Genomic DNA, 24,387 nt, shown 5'->3' on the forward strand with positions numbered 1-24,387 from the left:
TTTTTTGATTGAGTTAATGTCTCGGTACCATCCTCAACCCCATTTATTGACATTTATATTGGAAAACGGTCAAGCAAACGCATGGAAAAATACAAAAAAAAGGAAAAAAAACAATTTTGAAAACGTTAACAACATTGAAACAAAACATAAGTAAATCCAAAAGCCTAAGAATTAGGAATTACAACAATTAAAAACTTTGATAATAAACACATTTTGGTGAATTTAGTCAAAGTAAATTAAATTAATTAGCTGAAATCAACTAATTAACTATGTTAAGATAAGGAAAAATTGGTCCTAACAACACAAACATAAATTAACAAAAACCCAGAATTATCAGAAATAAGCTCCCGTATTATGACATTTAAATGCCATAATCGCACCCAAATTAAATCTAACGTCGCACCGTTTTATCGGCCGGTAGCATCATCTGGATCATCATTAAAAATATAAACACACCAGTTGTGCCATAAATGAAAGCACAAGCTTAGCTATAAACTACAAAGAAGATTCACGCGGTAATTATAGACTCGAAACACGCGAGGAGAGAGAAAAAAAAGCGAAAAGGCGAAAGAAGTGAACGGAAAAATTGCCTGATGGACGCCGTCGATAGCAGAGGTGCACCAACAGATATAATTTGATAAACAGTGGGAAGCTAAGGGAAAGGTATTTCAAGGCGGAATTGAACGGAAAAAGAAGGTGCAAAAAACTGTCATAAATTGCTCGATAGGAAGTGAATGTTTGCCGCTGCAAACGGACAATGCAACAATTGCAGAAAAGGGGAAAAGAGTGCAAATCGACAATTAGTTGTTTGGAGCATCACTTTACGACGTGAAGCCATAATTAAAAATAATGTCTTACTAACGTTATTACAGCAACTTGCAGTGGTGATCTTTTGAATTATATACCATATATGTATGGTGCTGTTCATAAGTATAGATTCGTCCTTGTGCACCCCCTCTACTAATTGAGCAATTCTTCTTCTCAACTACACGTATACAGAAACGATACGCAACGATGATTCCATTCCGGCATTCTGACCGCTACCGGAGACTTGATAGAAGTGGATGGTTAAAGTCATGCTCTCTTGACCTAAGCGATATCAAAATTTAGTCTTTCTTAGACTTTTTTTCAGAAATCGAAAGAGTAATTTGTCATCACTCCAAAAGTCACAATTGTGACAAACTAGCACAAGTGCAATATCCTGTTCTCCTCAACAACAACAAAAAAAACCCGTACATCAACTTGGCCGGGCACAATTTTCCAACAACACGTTGAAGTCACGTGCTCCTCCGGTGTCGAATTGAAGAGTCGCGCGCCGCGCCGGGGACCGGTTATGAACGTCAATTCTATATAGGGGAAATATACCCATTTTAATCACCCTAAGCCGTTTGACCAATTCTCATCACTTTTGCCGTTTTCCGCTATTAAATCAACATTTTCAGATGAATCAACAATGGAGAGTTGCTTGCTCACTTTAATTTGAGCTATTTATTACTTTGGAACAGTCGAAAACACTTTATGAAAGCTGTAATTCACGATCAAAGTGCTGATAGGCCGATAATAGAAATAGGCTGAAAAAGGGCATAGTTCCCCTAATCGAGCAGCCCCGTGTGTGTTCCTTTCACGCTTCGGGCGTCCACAACAAAAAAGTGTGCGGACCTGTTGGTGACAGAGTTTTTTATGATCTGTCTTCTATCCTGTCCTGGTTGATGTTCAACTTTCAAGGTAACTTATCTTACTTCAGGGCTTTTGGTATTTACCGGAAATCTGGTTTGGTTGATTCGGGATAACCCAGAAATAAATTTCAAAGTTGTGGGTCTTAAACGGGAAAAAATCCTATTTTCTTATTAGACCTTTATCGCCTAAGGTTGAATCCTCAAAATACGTATTTTATTGAATTTTATTTTTTTATATGTTTTAAGGGACCTCTTGCACTAGAGTTAATGATAATGCAAAATCTGCTAGCGGAGATATGATGTTTTGATTCTAGCCCAACATTTAAAAATGTCAAAAATAAGTGTTTTATTTTCTTTCAAAAAGTTATTCTAGTTATATTTTTTTTAATATTTTGTTTTATTGAAAGAGCAGAAAATCGAACCAACAGTTTCCGGGATACCGCGAAAAACTCTTTTTTCACTCAATTTAATCTTCAAGAGGCTGAATCATATCAGTCCAATCAACAAAGTCAAAATGGGAAATTATCTCAGCTTTGCCGAAAACACCAAATCGATCAAAATCCCTATTCAAGATACAGATTTTCGAATATTCACATGCCCATTTGTATGATCGGCCCGCAAAATTGTATAGAAAAACTGATGATGCAAAATGGCTTCTAGTAGCATAGGGACAAAGATTCATTCAAGTAAAATAATAAAAATAAAAAGGAAACTCGATTCGAAAGTTCGTTTTTTTAACAGAACCGGCTCAAGATGGCATGACTTTCGTTACAGTCCAGACTCTATTATCTGAAGCCTCGATTATCCGAAGTTTGATTATCCGAAGGTTTGTATGGGACTTCGGATAATCAAATCACGAACAAAAAAAAATCGTATTTTTTGATTTTCTTGTTTTTAACATAAAATTTGAGTTCTACAACCACATTTTAGTCCAATTTGAGTTGGTGATTGCCTTTTAAAAAATAAAATGCATTTTTTCAATATTGCATCACCGCCATTTTGGCTGCCATCTTGGATTTAAAAAATCTAAATAATTTTAGCATAGTGCTCAACAATCCAAAATTATTATTATTATTGTTCAACTTTCAAGACAACAAAATTTTTTTTTCGTGATTCGATTATCCGAAGTTTCGATTGTCCGAAGTGAAATTTTCCGAGGCCTTCGGAAAATCGAGTCTGGACTGTTTAGATATAATTTTTGAATCCCAAAAAAAATGTGGGTCTAAATTGGTTTTGAGTGTTGACAATGCAATTTCAAATATTTCAATGCTTATAAAAATTAATCCCAAAAATACACCCAAAAGAAAAATATATCTCAAAATCTGCAACATTGGATTTGCTGCAGAAAATGTCCTATTTTATAACATTTTTTGCAGCAAGCCCGTAGGTCATTTTTGCCCGCGTGTAAACATTTCAGCGATCTACAGTTCTCACCAACACATATAATGCTGGCCCGTCCCCGAGCAACACTCCAAAGAGAAGAATATGTTGGTGCTCTTTCACTCACATTTCATCAAGCGTCCATGGCGCGGTGGTAGCGTGTCGAATCAATAATCAAGATGTTGGTGGTTCAATCCTCGTTCTGTTAAGGTTTTTTTTTGTGAAATACAACCAAAAAGCCGTCGGTAATGTCGATAATTGACATGAAAACAAAACTTTTAACTTTACAACCGATTGTACATTAAAGCATTACCGGAATGCAAATTTGAGCCTTTCAAATATTTCCAAAAATCTACTGAATAGTTTAGAGATTTTGGAAAAAAAATCCATTTTGTCCGATTAAACATTAGCGTTTATAGATTTTATCGATTAAATCAGAATGTAGGAAAGAGTTCACAGAATGTTTTCTCCAAATAAAATATCAGCATAAGTTCAATTCTTGCAGAAATAAACGCAATTTTAAAATTAATAGATTTAAGTTTGGATGCCATTCAATTACTCGAATGTTTAGATTGGAGTAGAAATCTTGACATAGAGACCGCCAAGACCTATGGTTTTCAAGAACATCTTCTCGTTTTCAGTTTTAATTTTTTTTATCAAATCATTTGTAAAAGTCCAATGTGAAATAACTTATAAAATCATACGATTCTTAAAAAAAACCTTATCATCCAAATTTTGAAAAAGAGCGAAAGAGCCGTTCAAAGAGCGGCTCTTTTTTATGAGCGAACGAAAATGAGCGGCTCCTAAAAAAGAGCGGTTTCCCTTTGGTCAGTCGTCGCACTTACATCAATTTTCAGGTAGTGACAAGATAGCATGGCAAAATTGAAACTAATTTTATATGTAAAGTGACAAAAATGCACGGAGTTTTTTTTCAGATTTCGTTGAATATCTCAGGATTGAAAGCATTGTTAGCTGCACAAAATGGCGTTCTTAACTCAATTTAGCCCAAAATGCACGTGCGACAAGTTAGCACGACGGCGACGAACTGTGAAATTCTTCACCCTAGTCCACGTGGTTTATGGATGACCTCATGACCGGATTAAAGCTTTAAAATTGCTGTTTATTTTCAATTGTGATCTTTTCATATAACAATCCAGTTAGTGTGTCTTCAGTTCGATTTATTTGGCACTCTACAAATCTTTTTCGTGGCGGACTGCTTACGCAATAGAAAGCATCCACCGCACGTTACAAAGTCGGAAAATCGGTGCCAGAGAAAATGAATCACATAGTTTTGCGGTCCCGTAGGGATACATAACTAAAACCTCGTCTTGCGGCAGATGATGCCGTGGTCGTAGAAATCGATAAATACGAACCTCTCCGTCTCAAACGGAGAAGGAAACCAAATGTGGAGCAATTTTTTGCTGTTGGTTTACATTTAGTACGTAACAAATTGGTTGAATTAAGATGATTCGCAGCAGCGAAAAAAAAAACCCTTATGCTAAACTAAACTATAAATTCAATCGGCAATCCATCTTCAAGTTGGACCGGAGAGGGGAAACCCATCAAGTGTTGGGTTTCACGGATGGAGCCGGCCAACGTGACGACAGTTTCCGGTCTGGCCGTTTGAACGCAACGCAATGCAATGTGCAATGTGTAACACATATAGTTAACATGGGCTCGCCATTTCTCATCTCAAATTCCTTTCCTGCTGGCTGATCTCTTTACATTGTGTTCATTTTGTATTGGCGCCAACTTGATTAATGCGCCTAGCAGATAGAAAGCATTCCCACGGTTTAGTAGCTAAAAGTTATTACAACTTACGCAAAGGTCATCTTCTAATGGCTAAACCAAACCTCATTACCGCATACCAATGACGCAGTTGACAACCGAGTGATGATGAAATTTAGCGCTGGCCAAGATCGATGACGCTTTAGGAGACCACCGTTGGTCACTTGTTGAAGCGTCATAATGTAAAATTGTCACGCGCGCGTCCACTCGAACTTGTCCAGCAGTTGGGCTCTGGGTTTAGTTAGAGTCACACTAAGTCCAGACGACATTAAACAGACCATCGGACATTGGTGCTTTCTTACATGAGGAAAGACTATGTAATCATTTTCAAAACAAATCAGCACAAATTGTATGTTTTGTACCGATTGGTATCAAAATTTTAACATTTACCGGAATTTTTCTGATATTGTCGATAATAGTAGTTTATGCAACATGTTGCAAAAAGAGGATTTTTTCAGCACGAGTCGTACATTTATCCAACGAGGTTCACCGAGTTGGATAAATACGACGAGTGATGAAAAAATCAAGTTTTGCAACTAGTTCCATACATTTTTTGAAATTCCGAAAAACACCATTTGAACAGAATTATAGGGCAAATGTCCATGCATTGAGTCAATAAAACGTTTAAATCATTTTTTTTTTTAAGTATAACTTTTCCAACTTTCTTATCGGGACCGTGGTGTAGGGGTAAGCGTGGTTGCCTCTCACCCAGTCGGCCTGGGTTTGATCCCAGAAGGTCCCGGTGGCAAATTTTGAGACGAGATTTGTCTGATCACGCCTTCCGTCGGACAGGGAAGTAAATGTTGGCCCCGGTCTAATCTAGTGGTTAGGTCGTTAGCTCAGTCCAGGTGTAGGAGTCGTCTCCCTGGGTTCTGCCCCGGTGGAGTCGCTGGTAGGCAGTTGGACTCACAATCCAAAGGTCGTCAGTTCGAATCCCGGGGGTGGATGGAAGCTAAGGTGTAAAAAGAGGTTTGCAATTGCCTCAACAATCAAGCCTTCGGACACCTAGTTTCGAGTAGGAATCTCACAATCGAGAACGCCATGGCAATGCTGTAGAGCGAATAATTTGATTTTGATTTATGAACTTTTCAGCATTTGTTTTGAAAAGGGTTAATATTCGATTCAGTGATTTTTGGTACAGAAAAGAAGGTTGTTTCGTCATTCAAGAATGACAGGAAAAGGAAGTAATTTCACGATGGAATTGCAAAAAAAATAATTAAGAAAGTTTAAAATGAAGCCTAATATTTTAAATTGGCATAAATCTGTGTTTTCGGAGTGTTCCTTGTTTTTGTACACAGAAAAACTAGTCCCTATACGTTCAAAAATTCTCTATCTGCAGAAGGCATTTTAAGGTCGATTTGGTTTCTTAGGCAAAGTTGCAGTTGTTGATTAAGAGTTTTCATTCAAAAAAATATTTTATGTGTTGTAAGCGACAAAAAACATTTTCTTCACCTCATGATGCCTCATGATAAGTGTCAATAAATGATGAGATGTAGAATAAGTCGAAAAAGACATAACAGTCCAGACTCGATTGCCCAAAGACCTCGAAGAAAAAATACACATCGGGAATTAAATTTTCGGATAATCAAATCACGGTTTTTTTTTGTAGTTTTTTTTTATTGCCGAGCTTGATTATGAACACTACTCTTAAGTTATTTAAAAAAATAAAAAATCCACTCGGCTAATGGTTCGGTTTGTAAGGTCAACATTTAAACACGATAACAAGAAAAATAAAATTATCTCAGAAACTAATGGTCCGATTTTCAGGATGAACAAAAAAATTTAAATTTTCTGTTCTTTTTCAATAAAATGATTTCTAATGTTTAAAATCCAGCCCAACATTTGAAAATGTCATAAATACCTCTTTCAAACAGGTATTCTTGATTATAAAATTTCGAAATTATTATTATTGAAAAGAGTAGACAATTTCACATTTTTTGCATTGAAATTCGGACCATTATCTATCGGTGATCAAAACACTAAGGCTAATTGGGCAACATTATGGCTTTCTTATACAAAATAACCTAAAAGTAGCTTTAACTTTACCACGCTGCTCTTTTAAAAAAAAAACACGTTTTGATTGCAAATTTAATATTTCATAAAAAGGAAGTCAAAATAAATGTTTAACCGTTTTTAATTTCTTGTCTCTTAAAAAAAAAAATCATAACTTGCACACATTTTTTTCAATTTTGGGATTTTATGAAGCTGGCATTTGATGTCTCCTAAAAGCCTTAAACATATATAAAACACAATGACTTCCTTTTTTCGAAAATCAAGTTTTACTAACAAAAAAAAACATTTCAAAAATTCATCAACAAATTTCTTCAAGAGATACTAATCTAATCGAATCTAACCCTAGCGCAGCCAGTCTTTCGAGGTCATCCTGGGCATCCAAAATTAGTTTTTGCCATTTTATAAATCTATTCTAGGCATACTTTACAATACATTATTTCAGTAAATAGTAAAAACATAAATAAAAATGTGAGAAAGGTACAACCAATCCAAAAGTGGATTAAATCCCGATTTTTTTTCCTTCGTCTCACTGAGTAAATAATAAATATACCCGAGTTTGGTATTTAGTGTCTAAACATGGTGCGCCACACTCGACAACTGCATTTTTTCACCTTTTCCACGTGCGTTGTTGTTGTCTGTTGCAGCACGCACACTCACACGCCCTATAGAGATGGAAGTTGGTGCAACGTATGATGCCTTCTATCGGCGCAGCAACTTCTGTGCGCTTAAATGCACCGACGATTACGTTTTATGCTGCGCAAACTGCATCCAACGTGAATTAAATTAAAGAGCTTGGTGCTGGCATGGTGGCTACTCGTTCTTGTTTGAAAAATTAATAATGATCTTTGGTGTTTTAATTTGTAAAATTTCAACCAAACAATTTCCAACGAATTATCGTCACCATGATCCACGCCGGTCTGCACGACACCAACTTCGTGTCAGTGAACTAACCGGCTGCGACATGAGATGAATAAATTTAACGCAACAACGACGCGACGAGAGCCGTCGACTTTGGGCAGCCAAGAATGTGTTTAACCTCATTAAACTCAGCTGAGTTTAGCTGGCAGCAAATGCGTGCAAGAATATCTTCACACAGCATATAAATGTACACAGATATACTTCAAAGGCAGTTTGGAATGCCTTACACCAGTGCACAGTGGTCCGAAACCGAAATCTAGCGTGACAAAATTGATAGCGGCCACACGTTAAGATTTAGAGCTTTGGTGTCTTCGGGACAAATGATCAGGGTCAATAGGGGCATCTTTTGGTATGGTGGACATTAGGGTGGTCCAAATTTTAGGGTGGTTCAGAATTTTATTTTGGCGGGATGAGAGATAGCGCTTTGGTGTCTTCAGAAAGTTGTAGAACACCATTCTGAGCAACTTTGTTGAAGGGCACAAAGCTCATCTTCAAACGGAAGTTTCTAGAGCCGTTTTTGTAATTTAGGTTGAGGTGTATATGAAAAATGAGTGTTTTGAATTTATCAACTCAGGCTTATTGAGCGAGTTGATGTCTTCTAGACATTTGAAGAGCTTATCAAAACACATATTTATCTTCCAAGAGAGCGAAAATCGGACCTTTTAAACGAATGTTATAGCCAAAATACGACGAAAAAGACGCCATTTTGAAATGTGAATAACTCGAAAAGGTGGTGGAGTTTGACCTCGTTCTTGGAAGCATCTGAAAGTACACATTCTAGAGTACATTTGCTGAAAATATCTCGGAGGTCTTTTTTGTTTGTCTTATTTAATCTCAATTTGGAAATGAGCATTTTTAAATCGTTTTGCCCATAACTTTTGATAAATTGACCAAATTCGATTTCCATGAACAAAAATGTTCATTTTGACAAGCTCTACAATTGTCTAGAAGGGCTCAAAAATGTACAAAATGATCTAGTGGTCGTAAAAGAAGAAACAAGTTTTTACTGAAATATTTCAGGAATCAACAAAATAATTAAATTTATTTCAGAAATATTTCAGTGAAAACTTGTTTCTTCTTTTACGACCACTAGAACATTTTGTACATTTTTGAGCCCTTCTAGACAATTGTAGAGCTTGTCAAAATGAACATTTTTGTTCATGGAAATCGAATTTTGGTCAATTCTATCAAAAGTTATGGGCAAAAAACGATTTAAAAATGCTCATTTCCAAATTGAGATTAAATAAGACAAACAAAAAAGACCTCCGAGATATTTGCAGAATGTGTACTTTCAGATGCTTCCAAGAACGAGGTCAAACTCCACCACCTTTTCGAGTTATTCACATTTCAAAATGGCGTCTTTTTCGTCGTATTTTGGCTATAACATTCGTTTAAAAGGTCCGATTTTCGCTCTCTTGGAAGATAAATATGTGTTTTGATAAGCTCTTCAAATGTCTAGAAGACATCAACTCGCTACGACATAAGCCTGAGTTGATAAATTCAAAAAACTCATTTTTTCATATACACCTCAACCTAAATTACAAAAACGGCTCTAGAAACTTCCCGTTTGAAGATAGAGCTTTGTGCCCTTCAACAAAGTTGCTCAGAATGGTGTTCCCTACAACTTTTCTGAAGACACCAAAGCGCTATCTCGTCATCCCGCCAAAATAAAAATTCTGAACCACCCTAAAATTTGGACCACCCTAATGTCCACCATACCAAAAGATGCCCCTATTGACCCTGATCATTTGTCCCGAAGACACCAAAGCTCTAAATCTTAACGTGTGGCCGCTATCAATTTTGTCACGCTAGATTTCGGTTTCGGACCACTGTGCAGTATGAGGGTAAACAACACCAGCCGAAACGACGCCCAAAGGTCATAAAAAGACCGGCCAGGATCCAAAATGTTTGCGCTGTGTCGATATTTATATTTTTAGAAATAGCTTAATCGTATCGCGCTAGAACTAGACCGTGTACGGATCATGGTGTCAAGTCTGGGATTCTGTAATAAATTGCTAAATGCCGATCAAAGAATGACGATGAATGGACGAGATAATCTGGGTCGTAGATCTTCAAATGTCAAACAGTCGTTTGATCTTGTAGACAAGGCTAAAATTTGCTGTTTTTTTAAATGCGAAACAACAATTCAAGAGAGTCGCTAATCGATGATTTCAATATTGTTTGTAGTAATTAACAACAACTCCCCAGTTCCCAGCTCAGCTCTGAGCTTTAGCCCCGTCGAAGGTTGCTGTTGTTGTGACTGCGCTTCCAGTTGAATTCTGACGAGTTGAGATTCTCCACTGGATGTTGTTTCCAATTGGGGTAGCCTTCCACGAACAGCGAAGTGACGTAAGTCGTTCGGCTTTTTAGCACGATTCACGAGCAGTATTGAGCGGATGATTTATGAGTCGTTCAATTTTGCGTTGCATTATCTATTCGCTTGAGCGAGTCTGTTGGTAAATCCGCTTTCAATTAGTCACTGATAGTAGCTTGTGTTTTTTCATGGGATAGTTAATGTATTTGCTATTCATATCTTCGCAAAATGCCACAAAATCGTGGGTGGGACGCTGAACTGTTGCGCACATTGTGATCCTCTGTTTGACAATTGAGTCAATCGGGGAAATCCCACAACTGCTCTCGACTGCAGCAGTCGGCTGACCCTTTCTAAACCGATTAGTGCTCTAAAAATGAAAAACAACAAAAAAATAAGCCAAGGAGAGAAGCACAATGAGCATGATTTAATTTAATTGCCGTTAATTATAATAATCTCACCCGCCTCAACTCAACTCGAGAGCTTTGAGACTGCAGCTGTTTGGGAATAACAACGATTTCTGCCGGCTGATCGCTGACTTCGACTTTGTTAGAAAAAAAAAGACTAACTGGAGTAAAGGTCACGAAGATCTGAACTCGCGGGAGAGTTGCACACGCCGGCTTAAAAAATCGCTGGGAAATCGATAATAGATTTGTTTATTTCGAAAATTAAAAAAAAACCTGAAGCTGTACAGAAAAAAAAATGTTTGCAATATTTATATAGAGAGAAAATTGAAAATAGTTTCGTAATTTCAACAGCATTCATCACCGACGACCACGACATTTGAATGCTGACACAAAGCGCCAGTCATGATCGCCTTTCCGATCGCGACCGTCAGTGAACGCAAGCGAAGTTGAAACGCACAAACCCAAGCTCAAGCAGCCCGAGCAGGACGACACGAAGGCACATGTTCTCCTTATTTCTCTCTCTTCTTCGATTGTTCTGCTGCGTGGTGACAGCAATCATTTGAACGCCATTTCGGTAAAAAAAAAAAACAACGAACGTTCTGATGAGAGTCAAATGACTGGGTGACTTTGCGTTGCGCTCGTGCGAAGTGTTCTGTCACCAACCAAATGATCACAAGACACTTACTAACTATTCACTCAAAATTCACACATCATGACAAATCCAATGCATTTAGTACGGTATGTCCACGCATCCTTCCTCCCCTGGAGATTCTGTGAAATGTAATCCATTTCCAGATTCTTCTCTGCTGCTAATGCAACGCAGTAGGCCTGGCTCCTTTAATGGGTATAATGCTCAAAAGTACAGCAATCATTAATTATGATAAGAAAGAACTAGGGCGGAAAAAACCACAAGTTTTTCAGGATGCATTCTTCGGACTGGTGTGCGATAAGATTAGATTTTCTTGCGCCACTTAACAATAACATTAAATTGCATTTGATGCTTGAGATTTCACAGAGAAAAAAAATCCGCTTAGAGACGAGTTCAGCAGATTTCATTTTGTTGCGAACTTTTTCAATCTCTCTCGCCCAAAATAAGCACCCTGCATTTTTGCAATTCCAAATTAATTGGACAGTCTTTGCCTCTTTTGAGTCGTCTGTGGTTTATTGTTTACCTCGCAGAGGTGAAAGATTTTCACTTTTTACCCCCATTAACTTTTGGCGGTAGAGTTGTTGTGGTGTGGCATGTCCGGCAGATATTTGCTCAACATTCGGAATTTGTTGCTCTACACAGCGAACAAGAGCCATCAAGAGGGGCGCAGTCGTGCTGTGAACATAATTTCCTCTTCGATCCGCTGCTGGAACGAAAACAATGTTTGGTACACGTGTTTATCACGCGGCGGGGGTGTTTCTGCGGCTGAGCTGTGTGTTGTGGATATGGGTTGAGCCAGTTGGATTAGCAGCTGATGAACAACCACTTAGACATGGCGTTTAATGGGTCGAGGTACGCGAAGCTTGGTGGTTTGCAAAGTTGTTAAGCATATTGTAAAAAAAAGTGTAGTGGAAAATGTAGGCCATGAACAAAGGAATTATAATATCGATAAAAAGTTGTGGCTTACTGCAACGGTGATAAAAACCAAGGAAAGCCTGAATTATGTGGTGTTCACAAAAAATGCAAAAACTATTTTTTGCCAAACTAGACTAGTTTTTGCGTCATCACACCAAATCGAAAACTAAAAAATACAAAATATGAAAAACAGCGTAAATAATTTAAAAAAAATAATATTTTCCCTGAAAAAGCAAACCTTAGCTAGTAAAACCTACAGTTGGATGTATGTGGAGTTTTTTTTTTTAAAGTCCAATAAACCAAATTTCCAGTTTTTGCTTTTTGGGTGTTTTTGAAACCGCCTTGAGTCAGGGGTATTGAAATGCCAACTTTTCCGAAATTTCCAGAATGGGCAATCTTTGACCGAGTTATAAATTTTGAATCAATACTGATTTTTACAAATATTGCGTAATATTGAAAATATTGTTAACGAAAAGATGGGAATTTGGGTTTCGAATGATCGAATTGATCTTTATTTCATTTGCTCATTGAAGTAATTTGTCCAGAATCCCGATAATTCTTTTGGTTTTTCAGTTTTAATTAATTTTTCTATCCAGATTTTTAAGCGAAGATGGCGTTCGAATGATGAACGTCCGAAATGTCAAAATCGCACACACTTTTATCGCAATGTTGGTGCCACTGCGTGATTTTGACATTTCGGACGTTCACCATTCGAAGGCCATTTTCGCTTAAAATTCTGGATATATGAAGAATTCTCAAATTGACAGTTTTAAGATTGTTTTTTTTTTTTTTTTTTTGTTGTGTAGCTCAAGATATCATTATTGTGTGTGTGTTTTTTTTTCATATGTTGTTTTGTGTTGGATTTCTTAATTTTAAATTATTTCGACCGATAAAAATACATTCACAAAAAAAAGTAATCATATTTCACCCCTACAGAATTTAGCTTAGCTTGTTTTTTTTTCAAATACTTTTCTTTTATTTTTTGCAATCAATTACACTTCTTATACATGTCAAGTAGTCAGCTTTAATGGATTTCATATATCTCTGGATCAACATTTGAAAGGGGCGGTACGACATTGCCGAAAGGCCGTAAGAGCAATGTCGTACCGCCCCTTTCAAATGTTGCTCCAGATCTTATTCTTTTGTTCTGACATAATACAACAACGAAAGCATAACAGAAATAATAAAATATAATAAACTGACTGACTTGATACATAGTTTAACTGACAGGATAACCTAATAAAACAACAAATTACAAGTTGAAACTCCTCCTTCGAATCAACACTCTGTTGAACGTCCTACTCAACCCTGACATACTATCCCGCGAACCCTGAAAAGGCACATGCAACGCAAGCAAATAAGAATATTTGCACAGCCAAAGAAGGTGCCCTTTTCGCAGGTGTATTGCTCTTTTCTTTTTCAGAAATCTCTTTTGAATTATTTATCCGTGACATAGATAGAGCATAGCAAAGTCAGACCACCACCGTTTTTTCCAAATCGCGGGGACACATTTGGAGACAAACATCCTTGGGACGTCGTCGTCGTCGTTCACGGTGGCTTCGCGATATTGGAGGAACGAAAGAAGTTCGACGCCAAAGAAGAAGAGCAACACAGCGACGACAGGTGCAAAGTCGCAATTTTTTGAAAAGTACAGGTGAGGTGGTCCACGGAGGAGGATGAGAAGTGGAAGGTTGATGGAATATCATCAACCTGATGCAGCTGCTGCTGTTTACCTTTTGGAGGACGCGCTGATTTGTGTGTTCCGGGGTCGACGGGAACTGGTTCGTTCGTTCAGCTGCCCCTTTATTGATTGTAATCCTTTTTTGATGCAATTTGCAGACGCCAACAAAAACAACTGGATCACTTTTTTATCGCAGCTTCCTTACTTTTCCTCCATCATTCTGGGAGAAGCACTTTTTTGCTTAGTAATTTTAAGCAGCAATTGTTATTCTCGCAGCGCACAGAAACACAAGACACAAACTTGTAGTAGCAACAAACTAGCTTTAAGCGCTGCTACTAACTGCACTTCTCAACACAGCAGGCTTTGCATCACACACACATTACCCTGCCTTTTCAAGGGCTTTTCCGTGGACAAAAATTGCTTCACTGATTCTTTTGCTGCGAAATCCACCCCCCACAAATCGATCAAGTCGACGACGAAAACAAATCACTCGGGAACCTTTTTCACCACCATCGCGACGAATTTCGGGTTGCTTTTTTGGCAATTTTGGCCCACCAAAAATAAAATAAAACGACTCGCGAAAAGACCGTCCGTTCCGTTTGAAAGTCTCGGAGCAACACAGATGGCCGCACACAAAACAAGAGTTCAGTTACAAGTGGAGAGCGCGTTGCTGAACGACGTAACGGAATGCCGCTGTCAGAGGAAAGACGTCAGTGCGGGAGCCCGGTCGGTTTGATGCGGTTGAGAGCCACGGACCCTGTGTAAAAAACATGTGGTTACTTGAAACGTTTCAAAGTTTTAAAAAATTGGCGCGCAGAGCGGGGTTTTAACTGAATCAAGAAATTGAGTCCTAAATTTAGACCTAAATTTGGGATATCGAGAAATTAAAAGTGCAACATGGAGTTAAACTTTCTGTCAAGCTGCTGTGAAGGATTCCATGACAGCTGGGAAAGTTTCACTCCGTGTTACCGGCTCACATCCCTCTTTTTAATTTCTCGATAGCTGAGAAAAGCGGTATAAGCACGTACGCACTTCGGAAGGAACCGGTCAAGAAAAAAATCAAATGGGCAGCAGCGGCAGCACAAGCAAGTCAGAGAGGGTGAAGAAAAGCCCCAATAAATCGCTCCCTCTCCTTTGTTCTGCTGTTCGTAAAGCTGTTTCTTGACCCCTTTCCTTCCGATCTGCATACTAGCCTAAAAATGTCCGCACTCTGCTATCGAGGTTTTTAAGCGAAGATGGCGTTCGAATGGTGAACGCCCGAAATGTCAAAATCACGCAGTGGTACCAACATTACGGAAAAAGTGTGCAATGGCATGACAGCCACATTTTTTTTTCTGATGTTGGTGCTACTGCGCGATTTTGACATTTCGGGCGTTCACCATTCGAACGCCATCTTCGCTTTAAAACCTGGATAAGAAATCAAGGGTTACGCACCTACGTCGAAGACCAAGATTGTTTACTTTTTGCTCTTTGGTCTGACAGTCTTGGTCTGACAGATTTGGTCTGTCAGCTTTATCATGGATTTTGGTCTGGTCTAGGCGAGGTATCGAGAAATTAAAAAGAGAGATGTGAGCCGGTAACATGGAGTTAAACTTTCGCAGCTTTCATGGAAGCCTTCACTGAAGATAAAAATCACGACCAAAATGTGTCGATCCGACACACCGAATGTGTGAACCGGGTTGTTTTGAAATCGATGTGTGGCTTTTACACATCGCAATGGTTTTCGATCAAAAATCCATCCAATGTGTAAACTTCTTTTCGCCTGCTTCGCCAAAGTTGCCGATGGGTGTCGCCACCAGTCTTGGACTTTGACGTTAGCGAAGAGTGAAAAAAAAACACGCGGGTTTTCAGTGTCTGATTTTTTGGTAAGTTTTCTTTTTGCAATTTACAAACTTTTACACTCAACCCCCGGTGGTTGGTCACTTTTTCGTTTGACACTTTTTTAGTTTGTACCCCGTTGGTTGGTCAAAGTCAAACTAAAAAGTGACGAACTGTCACTTTTTACACGGCGCTCACGCACACTATCAAAACAAACGTTTGGTAGTGTGTGTGAACTCCGTGTAAAAGGGGTGTCAAACTAAAACGTGACCCCGTTCGTTTGACAACAGTTGGTGTCAAACCATCGGGGTTTGAGTGTATTTAGTTGTTCGCGCTGAAAAATAAATCAACTGTTTGCCCTCAGTCTCGTCCCCATTCTCCCGGTCAAGACAGATACGGTGATCCTTCACCAAGTCGGTGCCCACTTCCCCTGCCAATTTCTCTTCCAGCTCGACGTCACCAGCCGGACGTGGATCGACTGAAAAGTCCGTTGGCCGCTGAATCTGGACCGCGTCGCTTAGGGGTGATCAACAGGAGCAGCCTTACGCTGGAAGCTGGACAGAACTCTCCCAACCGTACGGAAAACTTCGTCGTGTCTCCGATCACTCTGATCTCCGTGCGGTTACGGTCCAGAGAAGATGTGGTGTGGTCCTACATGCGGTCGTGGAATGTTCAGAGAAATGTAAGTTTGAGGTTTTCCCAAATCACGGTTGAAATTTATAAGATCTCTTTTTACAGAACCCAACAATCAATGGCTCCACGAAGATATCGCCGCGGAAGTACCGCGCGGTTGGTTCCAGGCTTCGATTTCGACGGCATTCACGGTGGCATGGCAAGAACCAGTATATGAAGAACGCCACCGGCAAAAAACGGCCACCGGAAGCTGCTAGTGTAAGCACAAGCAAGATCTGCACCAAAGAAGAAAAAACATTAGAAAAAAATTAATAAAAAAAAATTAAATTCAAGCTTTTCATGAAAATTAAGCAAAAAGAAATAAATATATGGATTTATCTATTCACAAACAGGTGGCAGCACAATATTCCCGCTAGTCAACAGCTTTCCATTTTTGCCACCAGGTGGCTACCGCCAAATCAAAAATTTACACATTGGATGCGTTTTTGCCCAGAATCCAGAAAATGTGTTCCGGGCTGTTTACACGGCGCGATGGTTCAAGCGTGGTCTTGTGCCAAAATGGTTGAATCCTACACTTTTTGGCGTAATTATAATCTTCAGTGTTCACAACAGCTTGACAGAAAGTTTAACTCCATGTTGCACTTTTAATTTCTCGATAGGACACATCACCTTCCTGATGAAAAAGTGTGATAACGAACTCAGCAAAGATGCGATTTTAGGTTAAAGTGTGTTAGCGTGTAACCACTTTTTTACAAATATAACGGCTGGCATCTCCTCTGCCCTGTTTGTGTTGTTGTTTAAGGGGTTTTGCTTCCAGCGTGTTTCCGCGACCTCCTCTTCCGGCCACCGGCGTGTTTTCCAGCCATGACCAACTTCCACAGCGAGTTCGATGCCAAGTGTGGCCGCGGGTACGCTACCTTGATGAACCAAATCCGGTCCCAGTTTGGCGAAGAGTTTGGCATGCTGCTGGACGTGACGCTGTACCGGGATTACGCCCTGAAGCAGCGTGACATCTTCGACATTCCGGAGCAGGGGAAGTGCGACGAGGTGGCCGCCAAGCTGCGCCAGCAAGGGAACCGGCTGTACATGGCCAAGAAGTATGAGGAAGCGCTGAAAAAGTATAACGAGAGCCTGTGCTTTGCGGAGGCCGGTTCCGAGCAGGTTGGGATGGGGTTTGCTAATAGGTGAGGAGAGATGGGTTGGTCGGGATTTGTTTGACCAAATTAACGGTTTTTTTTATGGGCAGGTCCGCAGTTTACCACGAGCAGGGAGAGTTCGAGTTTGCGCTGGCCAACATTGCTCTCGCTAGGAAGCACAACTATCCGGTCAATTTGATGCCGAAGCTGTTGGCAAGGGAGCGTAGCTGTCGGGACAAACTCGACGATGGTCAGTCGAAGGGCACGGGGCCATTTCCCCGGATGGACTTAAATGTCAGTGTGAATCCGAAGATTCCCTGCGTTGCCGATGGAATAAGGATGAAGGTTTACGATGAGTTTGGGCGAGGAATGGTCGCCGAGCGGGACTTCCAAGCTGGGACCGTAATTCTGGACGAGAAAGCGGCCTTGGCCATTACCACGCTGGAGACGCGGTACTCGCACTGTGGACGCTGTGTTAAGCAGCTCACCTACAGCCTGATTCCCTGCCCGGGTTGCGTTTCGACTTTGTACTGCAGCGAGGAATGTCTGCGAGAGGATGAGCGATTCGCGCACCGTTTCGAATGCGCCATAGCGGACAAGATTCGGAATGTGCTGGAGTATTCGTCAATAGTGGGACCGAAGCTCTTTTTCTACGGGTTAACTCTGTTCGGAGACGACCTGGAAGCCATGATGGATTACTGTAAAGGAGCGTCGGCCAGGGGCGTTGGCGACCCGTTCAAGCTGGACTTGCGCAACAATGATAGGCTTGAGCAATTCAAAGAACTTCAGAAGGCTGGGGTTCATCACATCACCGAAGTAGATCACGCTTATCGTATCAGCGCCGCTGCAATGTACGTGGTCTTTATGAAGCACCCGCTCGTCCAGCAGATCGTCAAGACCGAAGCCCAGCGCGAGTTTATGTTGCACACCTTTTTGAAGTACATCCGAAACTCGATCGCCTCCATGCTGGACTGGCGCGAGGGTGGTATAGCCGGGCCCACCGTTAGCATGCTCCCGCTGTTGGGTACACTCTGTAACCATTCGTGCGATCCCAACGCCGTTTTCGGCATCCACAGTGGCCGCTTCAAGCTGGCTGTAATTCGTCCGATTCGCCAGGGAGAACAGATTACGTCGTCTTACGGGCCCACCTGGTGGGAACCGAACCCCGACTACGACTGCACCTACAAGTGCCGCTGTCCGGTTTGCAAGCATGGCGGCGCGAACTGGAAGCTCAACGAGCAAGAACTTCCGACAGCGGCCGTGAAACACCTGACCGTGATTCGCAAAGGGCTGGAGGCCGAAACGGGAGTCAACAAGGCGGACTTGCTCAACATGGCGCAGCAGTTTGTGAACCGCTACGCGCAGTATCATCCCAGCTATGTGTTCAGCGCCGTGCTAAAGGCGTACCGACTGTTTATGATCGTTGGGATGTTCAGGGCCGAGAGGAACCAGGAGCGGGCGCAGGCAATGGCCGCACTGGAGGAAAATGTTTGAAATTCTGAAAGGCTTTTACTTTATTGTTCATGAAAAATAACTCAAATAAATCAATCCAACAAAAGAAGCTCATTCGTCTTCTTCCTCCAACTTTGCATGGGCGATGGTCCGATGGTACGTTCCGTCCTCGTCGTCAATGAGCGTGCGCAGCGACTCCTGGTGCTTGTACAGCAGGGCCGCAAAATTTTTCTGCGGATGAAGGTACGCGTATTTCTCGATCAACTGCGTAATGGCGTTATATTTGGCGGCATTGTTGGCCAGCTCGTCCCCTAGCACCGCGATGGCCGTTTCAGCGTTCTTGAAGAAGCTGGCCGGAGGTTCCCGACCTTGGGCGCGCCACTCGTCGTACTTTTCCGGATCGCAAGCGACACATTTGCACTCAAAGTGCGCCCTGTACGGAGTGGGATCGGGTTTGTCCCACCAGCTAGGACCGTACGAGACACAAATCTGCTCACCTGCACGGATAGGACGCAGGACGACGATCCGGATCTTGTCCGAGTGGATCGTGGCGACTGCGTTGGCGTCGCACGAGTGGTTGAACAGGGACGCCACCGGACAGAGCGGACTGGAGAAGCTTTCCCACTTGTAGAAGTTGGCCAGCCGGACGAAATCTCGAACGCGTTGGTACATGAAGGTTCGCTTGGCGGGCGTGTTGACGATTGCGGCGACGGCCGGGTTCTTCAGCAGCATATAGCAATGCGCAGATCCGGCCAATCGAGCAAAATTCTCGTTTCGGTAAGCGAAAATAAGGCCAGGTTCGACGACCGTCACGTTGCAAAGGTCCTTCCACTCTTCCAGCGGGTCGTACTCGGTGTAGTCTAGGTTGAGGGCGTTCCCCCCGGACTTCTCCAGCGTCTCAAAGTAGCGCATCATCTCGTCCAGGTCGTCGTTGAACAGCGAGAGTCCGTACAGGAACAGCTTCGATCCCATGGCCACGTGGCCGTACGAAATGTACTGCAGCTTGTCCGAGACGGCGCACTCAAAGCGATGGACGTACTTCCAGTCCCACTCCAGACACTTCTCGCTACAGTACATGACCGAAACGCAGTGCGGACACGGTATCAACGAGTAAAATCCTTCCGTAGAGCAGCGGCCACACCGATGATAGCGTCGCTCCGCGTCCACGACGGCAAGAATGCACTTCTCGTCCAAAATAACGTCCCCCGTCCGGAAGTCCCGGTCGGCAACCATACTCCGGTCAAAATCCGGCAACACCTCCATGTGAATACCCTTGGCCAGGAAGGGAATCTTCGGGTTCGTCTCCACGTTAATGTACATCAGCGGACACGGAATCAATCCCTTCGATTCTCCGGCGGCAAGCTTCTGCTTGCAGCTAAGCTCTCGATTCAACAACTTCGGCATCAGTCGTTCCGGATAGTTGTGCTTCTTGGCCAACCGGATGTTGACCAGGGCCTGCTCGAACTCGTTATGTTCGTAGTTAAATGCCGACCTGTAAATCAAACCCAATTACGCAAGATTCTCTACAACTCCGAAAAAAAAACGCACCGATTGGCGCACGCGATCGCCATCTGTTCCGAGCCGGGCGCCGCGTAGCAGATGCTCTCGTTGTACTTGCCCATCGCGGCGTGATAGTCCCCGCTCACATAGAACCGATTCCCCTCGGCCCGGATCCGGTCCGCCGCTTTGTTGCCCTTGGCCAGCGAGGGCGCCCGCTCCGCCAGCAGATGATCGCTGAAGAAGGCGTCGAACGCGTCGTAGTCATCGTCCGACCGCGGGCCACCGAGCACAAAGTCCAAGTTCAACAGCGACAGGGGACGCTCTTCCCAGATGGCGCCCACCTGGGCGGCGGTCAGCCCCTGGGGACCCATTATGACCATTTTGAAGGCTGAAATTTACGGATGTTTGCGATAAATCCGACCAGCGCGAATCGAGTTCTACACTTACCTCAAGCTTGGAACCTGTTGTTGACACTGAAAACACACGAATTGCGCTGGATGTGGCCACCGTGGAAGTCGATTCCAGCTTCCTATCTCAGGATTACCAGGCGGAGTGAATGAACTCGGTAACGTAGGTCGAAACAAACGCCAATTTTCCCGCGCTTTTTTCGGTTTTTGAGCTCACGAAACCGACAGAGATGTGAGACGTGTTGTGAGGATGCGAACAGTTTTGCACGCTAAACATGATCACCTGATTTTTACCTGTTTTGGAGTTTTACCTGTGTGGGGTTTCTACTCAAATTTGGGTTTTAAAACAAACTTTGAAATCTTGTAAAAATCGGTGTCTTGGGCAGCGTTGCCAGATAATTTTTGGAAGGCCTGTACTGCCCATGTTGGCATAAATGTCCCATATGCAAAAACAGCAAGCTGAGAAAAACGCATTTGAAGTTTGTCCCATCGAAAAATTAAAAAGAGAGATGTAAGCCGGTAACATGGAGTGAAACTTTCGCAGCTGTCATGGTAAACTTCACAGCAGCTCGACAGAAAGTTTAACTCCATGTTGCACTTTTAATTTCTCGATACATAAGGCTACGTGTTATATTTTCACGAAAAAACTGGATTTCCTCCTGAATTCTAGAACAAAGTACTGGATGTTATAGGCTTTTCTGAAAGGGCACACGATTTTGAACCAAACTGCATAATTAACTCAAAACCGATGAAAATGCATATGGGACATTTATGCGATCAGGGGCAGTGTATTTTCCTAAAATAAACTCTGTATTTGGTCAGTATCGTGCCAAATTTAGAGCAATATAAAAAACTTTTAAATTATCAACAGCAAACTTACCTTCTCAACGAGCTTTTTAATCATATTTAAGAACAATTCAACAAAAAAGAGTAGATTCGCTAATTCGAATGAAACTGTATTCGAATGAGCGAATCCAAATTACAGATTGTTTTGCGCTCCCCTCCCTCGTAATAAAATCTCCATGCAAATTTTAAAAATTTTATATGGAGCGTAGCACGGCTTCCGACCCCCCCAACTTCGTTACGTAATAAAAGAACGATCCCAGTCTGTTTCCCTCGACAATCTGTAATCCAAATCCGCTAATTGGAACGACTGACAGCTATCAAAAGCATGCAACAACTTGTTCAGAAATTGTTGAACAATGGTGTTGAAACGTCAACATCAGTTTGACAACTGGTTTTGACGATTGAGTTCTTTTTACGTTTGAATTAGTGGGTATTCCAAGTAGCGAAATTCGAATTAACGAATCCGCTCTGTACTAAAATACAGATATTTTTGTATCGAGAAATTAAAAAGAGAGATGCGAGATGATAACATGGAGTGAAATTTCCGCAGCTGTCATGGAAAACTTCACAGCAGATTGACAGAAAGTTTAACTCGACGTTGCACTTTTAGTTTCTCGATTCCTTCAACCATTTCCTTTGGAGCTGCGTACTTGCCCATATCTGGCCTGCCCCCAGTCACGAAATATTCTAACAGAGCTGGTTCTGCCAGAATCCTGCTAGAACGGTGGAACATTTTTGCTAGAATGCTGTAAGAATATCCAGCTTTGTGAGAACCCTGCTAGAATCCTGCTAGAACGTCGCGACTGGGATCCTTTGGATCTTTCAAATATTTGCTGTTTAGATTATGTGATGCGGATGGGATTTAATTAATCAAAATGGGCTGAAATAAATATAATTTACGTTTTGTCCGTTTCCAATTAATTTATTGATATGTCAGCAAAGTAATTCGAATACAAGTTCTTAAATCAGTTGGTTATGTAGATTGTTGATGTTAATTCAATGCTTCATTTTAGCAAAGATTTCCGTCGTTTAGGGTTATGCAAGGCTCCAGATTATGCTACTTCAATCTGCGGCACTCACAGCACGGGCACGAGCCAGCCCCCGCCTTGGCACGATCAAGTCTCTGCTGGTGAAATTGCATCAGCATGTACAGCAGAAAGTGGAAGGACTTCAGCCCGTCAACCAGCTGAACATCCGGATGATACGGAGCGTACCGTTCGATGTACTGCTGCAGCAGAATCAGTTTTTCCGGGTTGCTGGGGCCTCGACTGAGCAGCGCATTTTGCAGCTTTTCTCCCTGACGCGTTGCCCCTGGTGGAAGCGAGTACCTCTTGACGACCCACTTCCTGCCGACGCAGACCACGCACTTGCACGTGTAGGACGACTGGTAGTTTGGGTCGGGCTGCCACCAGCTGGGTCCGTACGTGACCACGATTTGCTCCCCTTTGCGGACGGGACGCAGCAGGGCTAGCTTGATGTGACCGGATTGGATGGAGAACACGGCGTTGGGGTCGCACGAATGGTTGCAGATCGAACCGAACAGCGATACGGTGCTGCTGCCGGTTGGGGTGTTGAGCAGAAGGGCGCCTCCCTTTCGAGTGTATTCGAGCAGGCAGTGCAGCACAAAGTTGCGCTGAGCTTTGGTCTTGACCAAGTCTTTCAGCGGAGAGTACTTCATGAAGACAACGTAATTGACGGCTGCACCGATGCGGCGGTAGAAGTCGATCACGGTGATGTTGTAGACGCCCGCTTTATGCAGGACCTTGAACTGGTCGAGCTCACTTGCCACGTTGAAATCCAACTCGAACGGATCGCCAACTCCCTTAGCGGATTCTCCGTTACAGAATTCCATCATGGCTTCCAGGTCGTCACCGAATAAGGTCAACCCGAGGAAGAAGAGCTTCGGTCCAACGATGGCCGAGACGTACGTGGCGTTTAGAAGTTTTTCCGCGATTCCACACTCGAAACGGTGCGAGAACCGTTTGTCCTTCTGCAGACATCGCTCGCTGCAGTACATGTACGAAACGCAACCCGGACAAGGAATCAGGCTGTAGCTAAAGTCTGCAGCGCAAAAGCTACAGTTGGTGTACCGGTAGCTCAGGCTGTTCGTGACCAGCGCGGGTTTTCGTCCAGAATGACGGACCCGGCGCGAAAGTCCTCCTCGGCGACCAATCCTCGCCCAAACTCCTTGTAAATCTTCATCGAAATTCCATCGGCCACGAAGGGAATCTTCGGGTTTACGTCCACGTTGATGTCCATCGGGGGAAAGGGAACCGTCCCGTGCGATTGGCCGTGCTGGAGCCGGTCATGACAGTTGCGCTCCCTGGCCAACAATTTCGGCATCAGCTTATCCGGGTAGTTGTGTTTCTTGGCCAGTTCAATGTTGGCCAGCGCAAACTCGTACTCACCCTTCTCAAAGTAGACGGCGGACCTGCGTTATAAAGAAACCGTTAGAAATTCCCATGGTTAAACGGTTCCCGTCCTTACCTGTTGGCGTAACCCATTCCCAATTGATCGGAGTCGTTTTCCGCAAAGCAAATGCTCTCGTTGAACTTTTCCAGCGCGTCGTTGTACTTCTCTTCCAGGTACAGCCGATTCCCAACCTGACGCAGCTGGGCAGCCTTACGGTTGCACTTGCCCCGTTCCGGAACATCAAACAGGCCGACGTTCTTCTCGATAAAGTCGCGGTACTGCTTAACGGATGCCTCCTGGTAGCGCGGAAGCTGGGCTTTCAGCTTGTCAATCAACGCGTCTATTCCCTGGCCGGTCTCCGGCCGTTTGTCTGCCATTTCTGGTGATCCGTCCGCGGCTTCGTTCCGTTTCGTTCGATTACAAATCTCAAACTTCCAGCGTGGTG

General features: G+C 42.5%; 4 protein-coding genes across 4 annotated transcripts in view; 1 reads left to right on the forward strand and 3 right to left on the reverse strand.

Moving 5' to 3' along the window:
- LOC6031709 overlaps positions 1 to 14,391 on the reverse strand; it is a 37,069-nt gene extending 22,678 nt beyond the window's left edge. Inside the window, 1 exon segment of the mRNA XM_038253158.1 lies at positions 13,791 to 14,391. The gene's annotated coding sequence lies outside the window, so the exon portion shown is untranslated.
- Positions 14,392 to 16,939: 2,548 nt separating this feature from the next.
- LOC6031708 (SET and MYND domain-containing protein DDB_G0273589) lies at positions 16,940 to 18,878 on the forward strand. Its single transcript, XM_001842386.2, has 2 exons — positions 16,940 to 17,373; positions 17,436 to 18,878. The coding sequence occupies exons 1-2, from the start codon at positions 17,054 to 17,056 to the stop codon at positions 18,817 to 18,819; spliced, it is 1,704 nt and encodes a 567-aa protein (XP_001842438.2). The 5' UTR covers positions 16,940 to 17,053; the 3' UTR covers positions 18,820 to 18,878.
- On the reverse strand, positions 18,822 to 20,912 carry LOC6031707 (SET and MYND domain-containing protein DDB_G0273589). Its single transcript, XM_038253352.1, has 3 exons — positions 20,725 to 20,912; positions 20,326 to 20,665; positions 18,822 to 20,269 (listed from the first exon to the last, which is right to left on the reverse strand). The coding sequence occupies exons 2-3, from the start codon at positions 20,655 to 20,657 to the stop codon at positions 18,889 to 18,891; spliced, it is 1,713 nt and encodes a 570-aa protein (XP_038109280.1). The 5' UTR covers positions 20,658 to 20,665; positions 20,725 to 20,912; the 3' UTR covers positions 18,822 to 18,888.
- Positions 20,913 to 22,442: 1,530 nt separating this feature from the next.
- LOC119766906 lies at positions 22,443 to 24,364 on the reverse strand. Its single transcript, XM_038253355.1, is given in 3 exon segments — positions 22,443 to 23,651; positions 23,654 to 23,961; positions 24,018 to 24,364. Coding segments are annotated over 3 exon segments (1,674 nt in total). The 5' UTR covers positions 24,320 to 24,364; the 3' UTR covers positions 22,443 to 22,587.
- Positions 24,365 to 24,387: the final 23 nt, after the last annotated feature.

This window comes from Culex quinquefasciatus, chromosome 2 (genome assembly GCF_015732765.1).
Source record: "Culex quinquefasciatus strain JHB chromosome 2, VPISU_Cqui_1.0_pri_paternal, whole genome shotgun sequence".
NCBI lineage: Eukaryota > Metazoa > Arthropoda > Insecta > Diptera > Culicidae > Culex > Culex quinquefasciatus.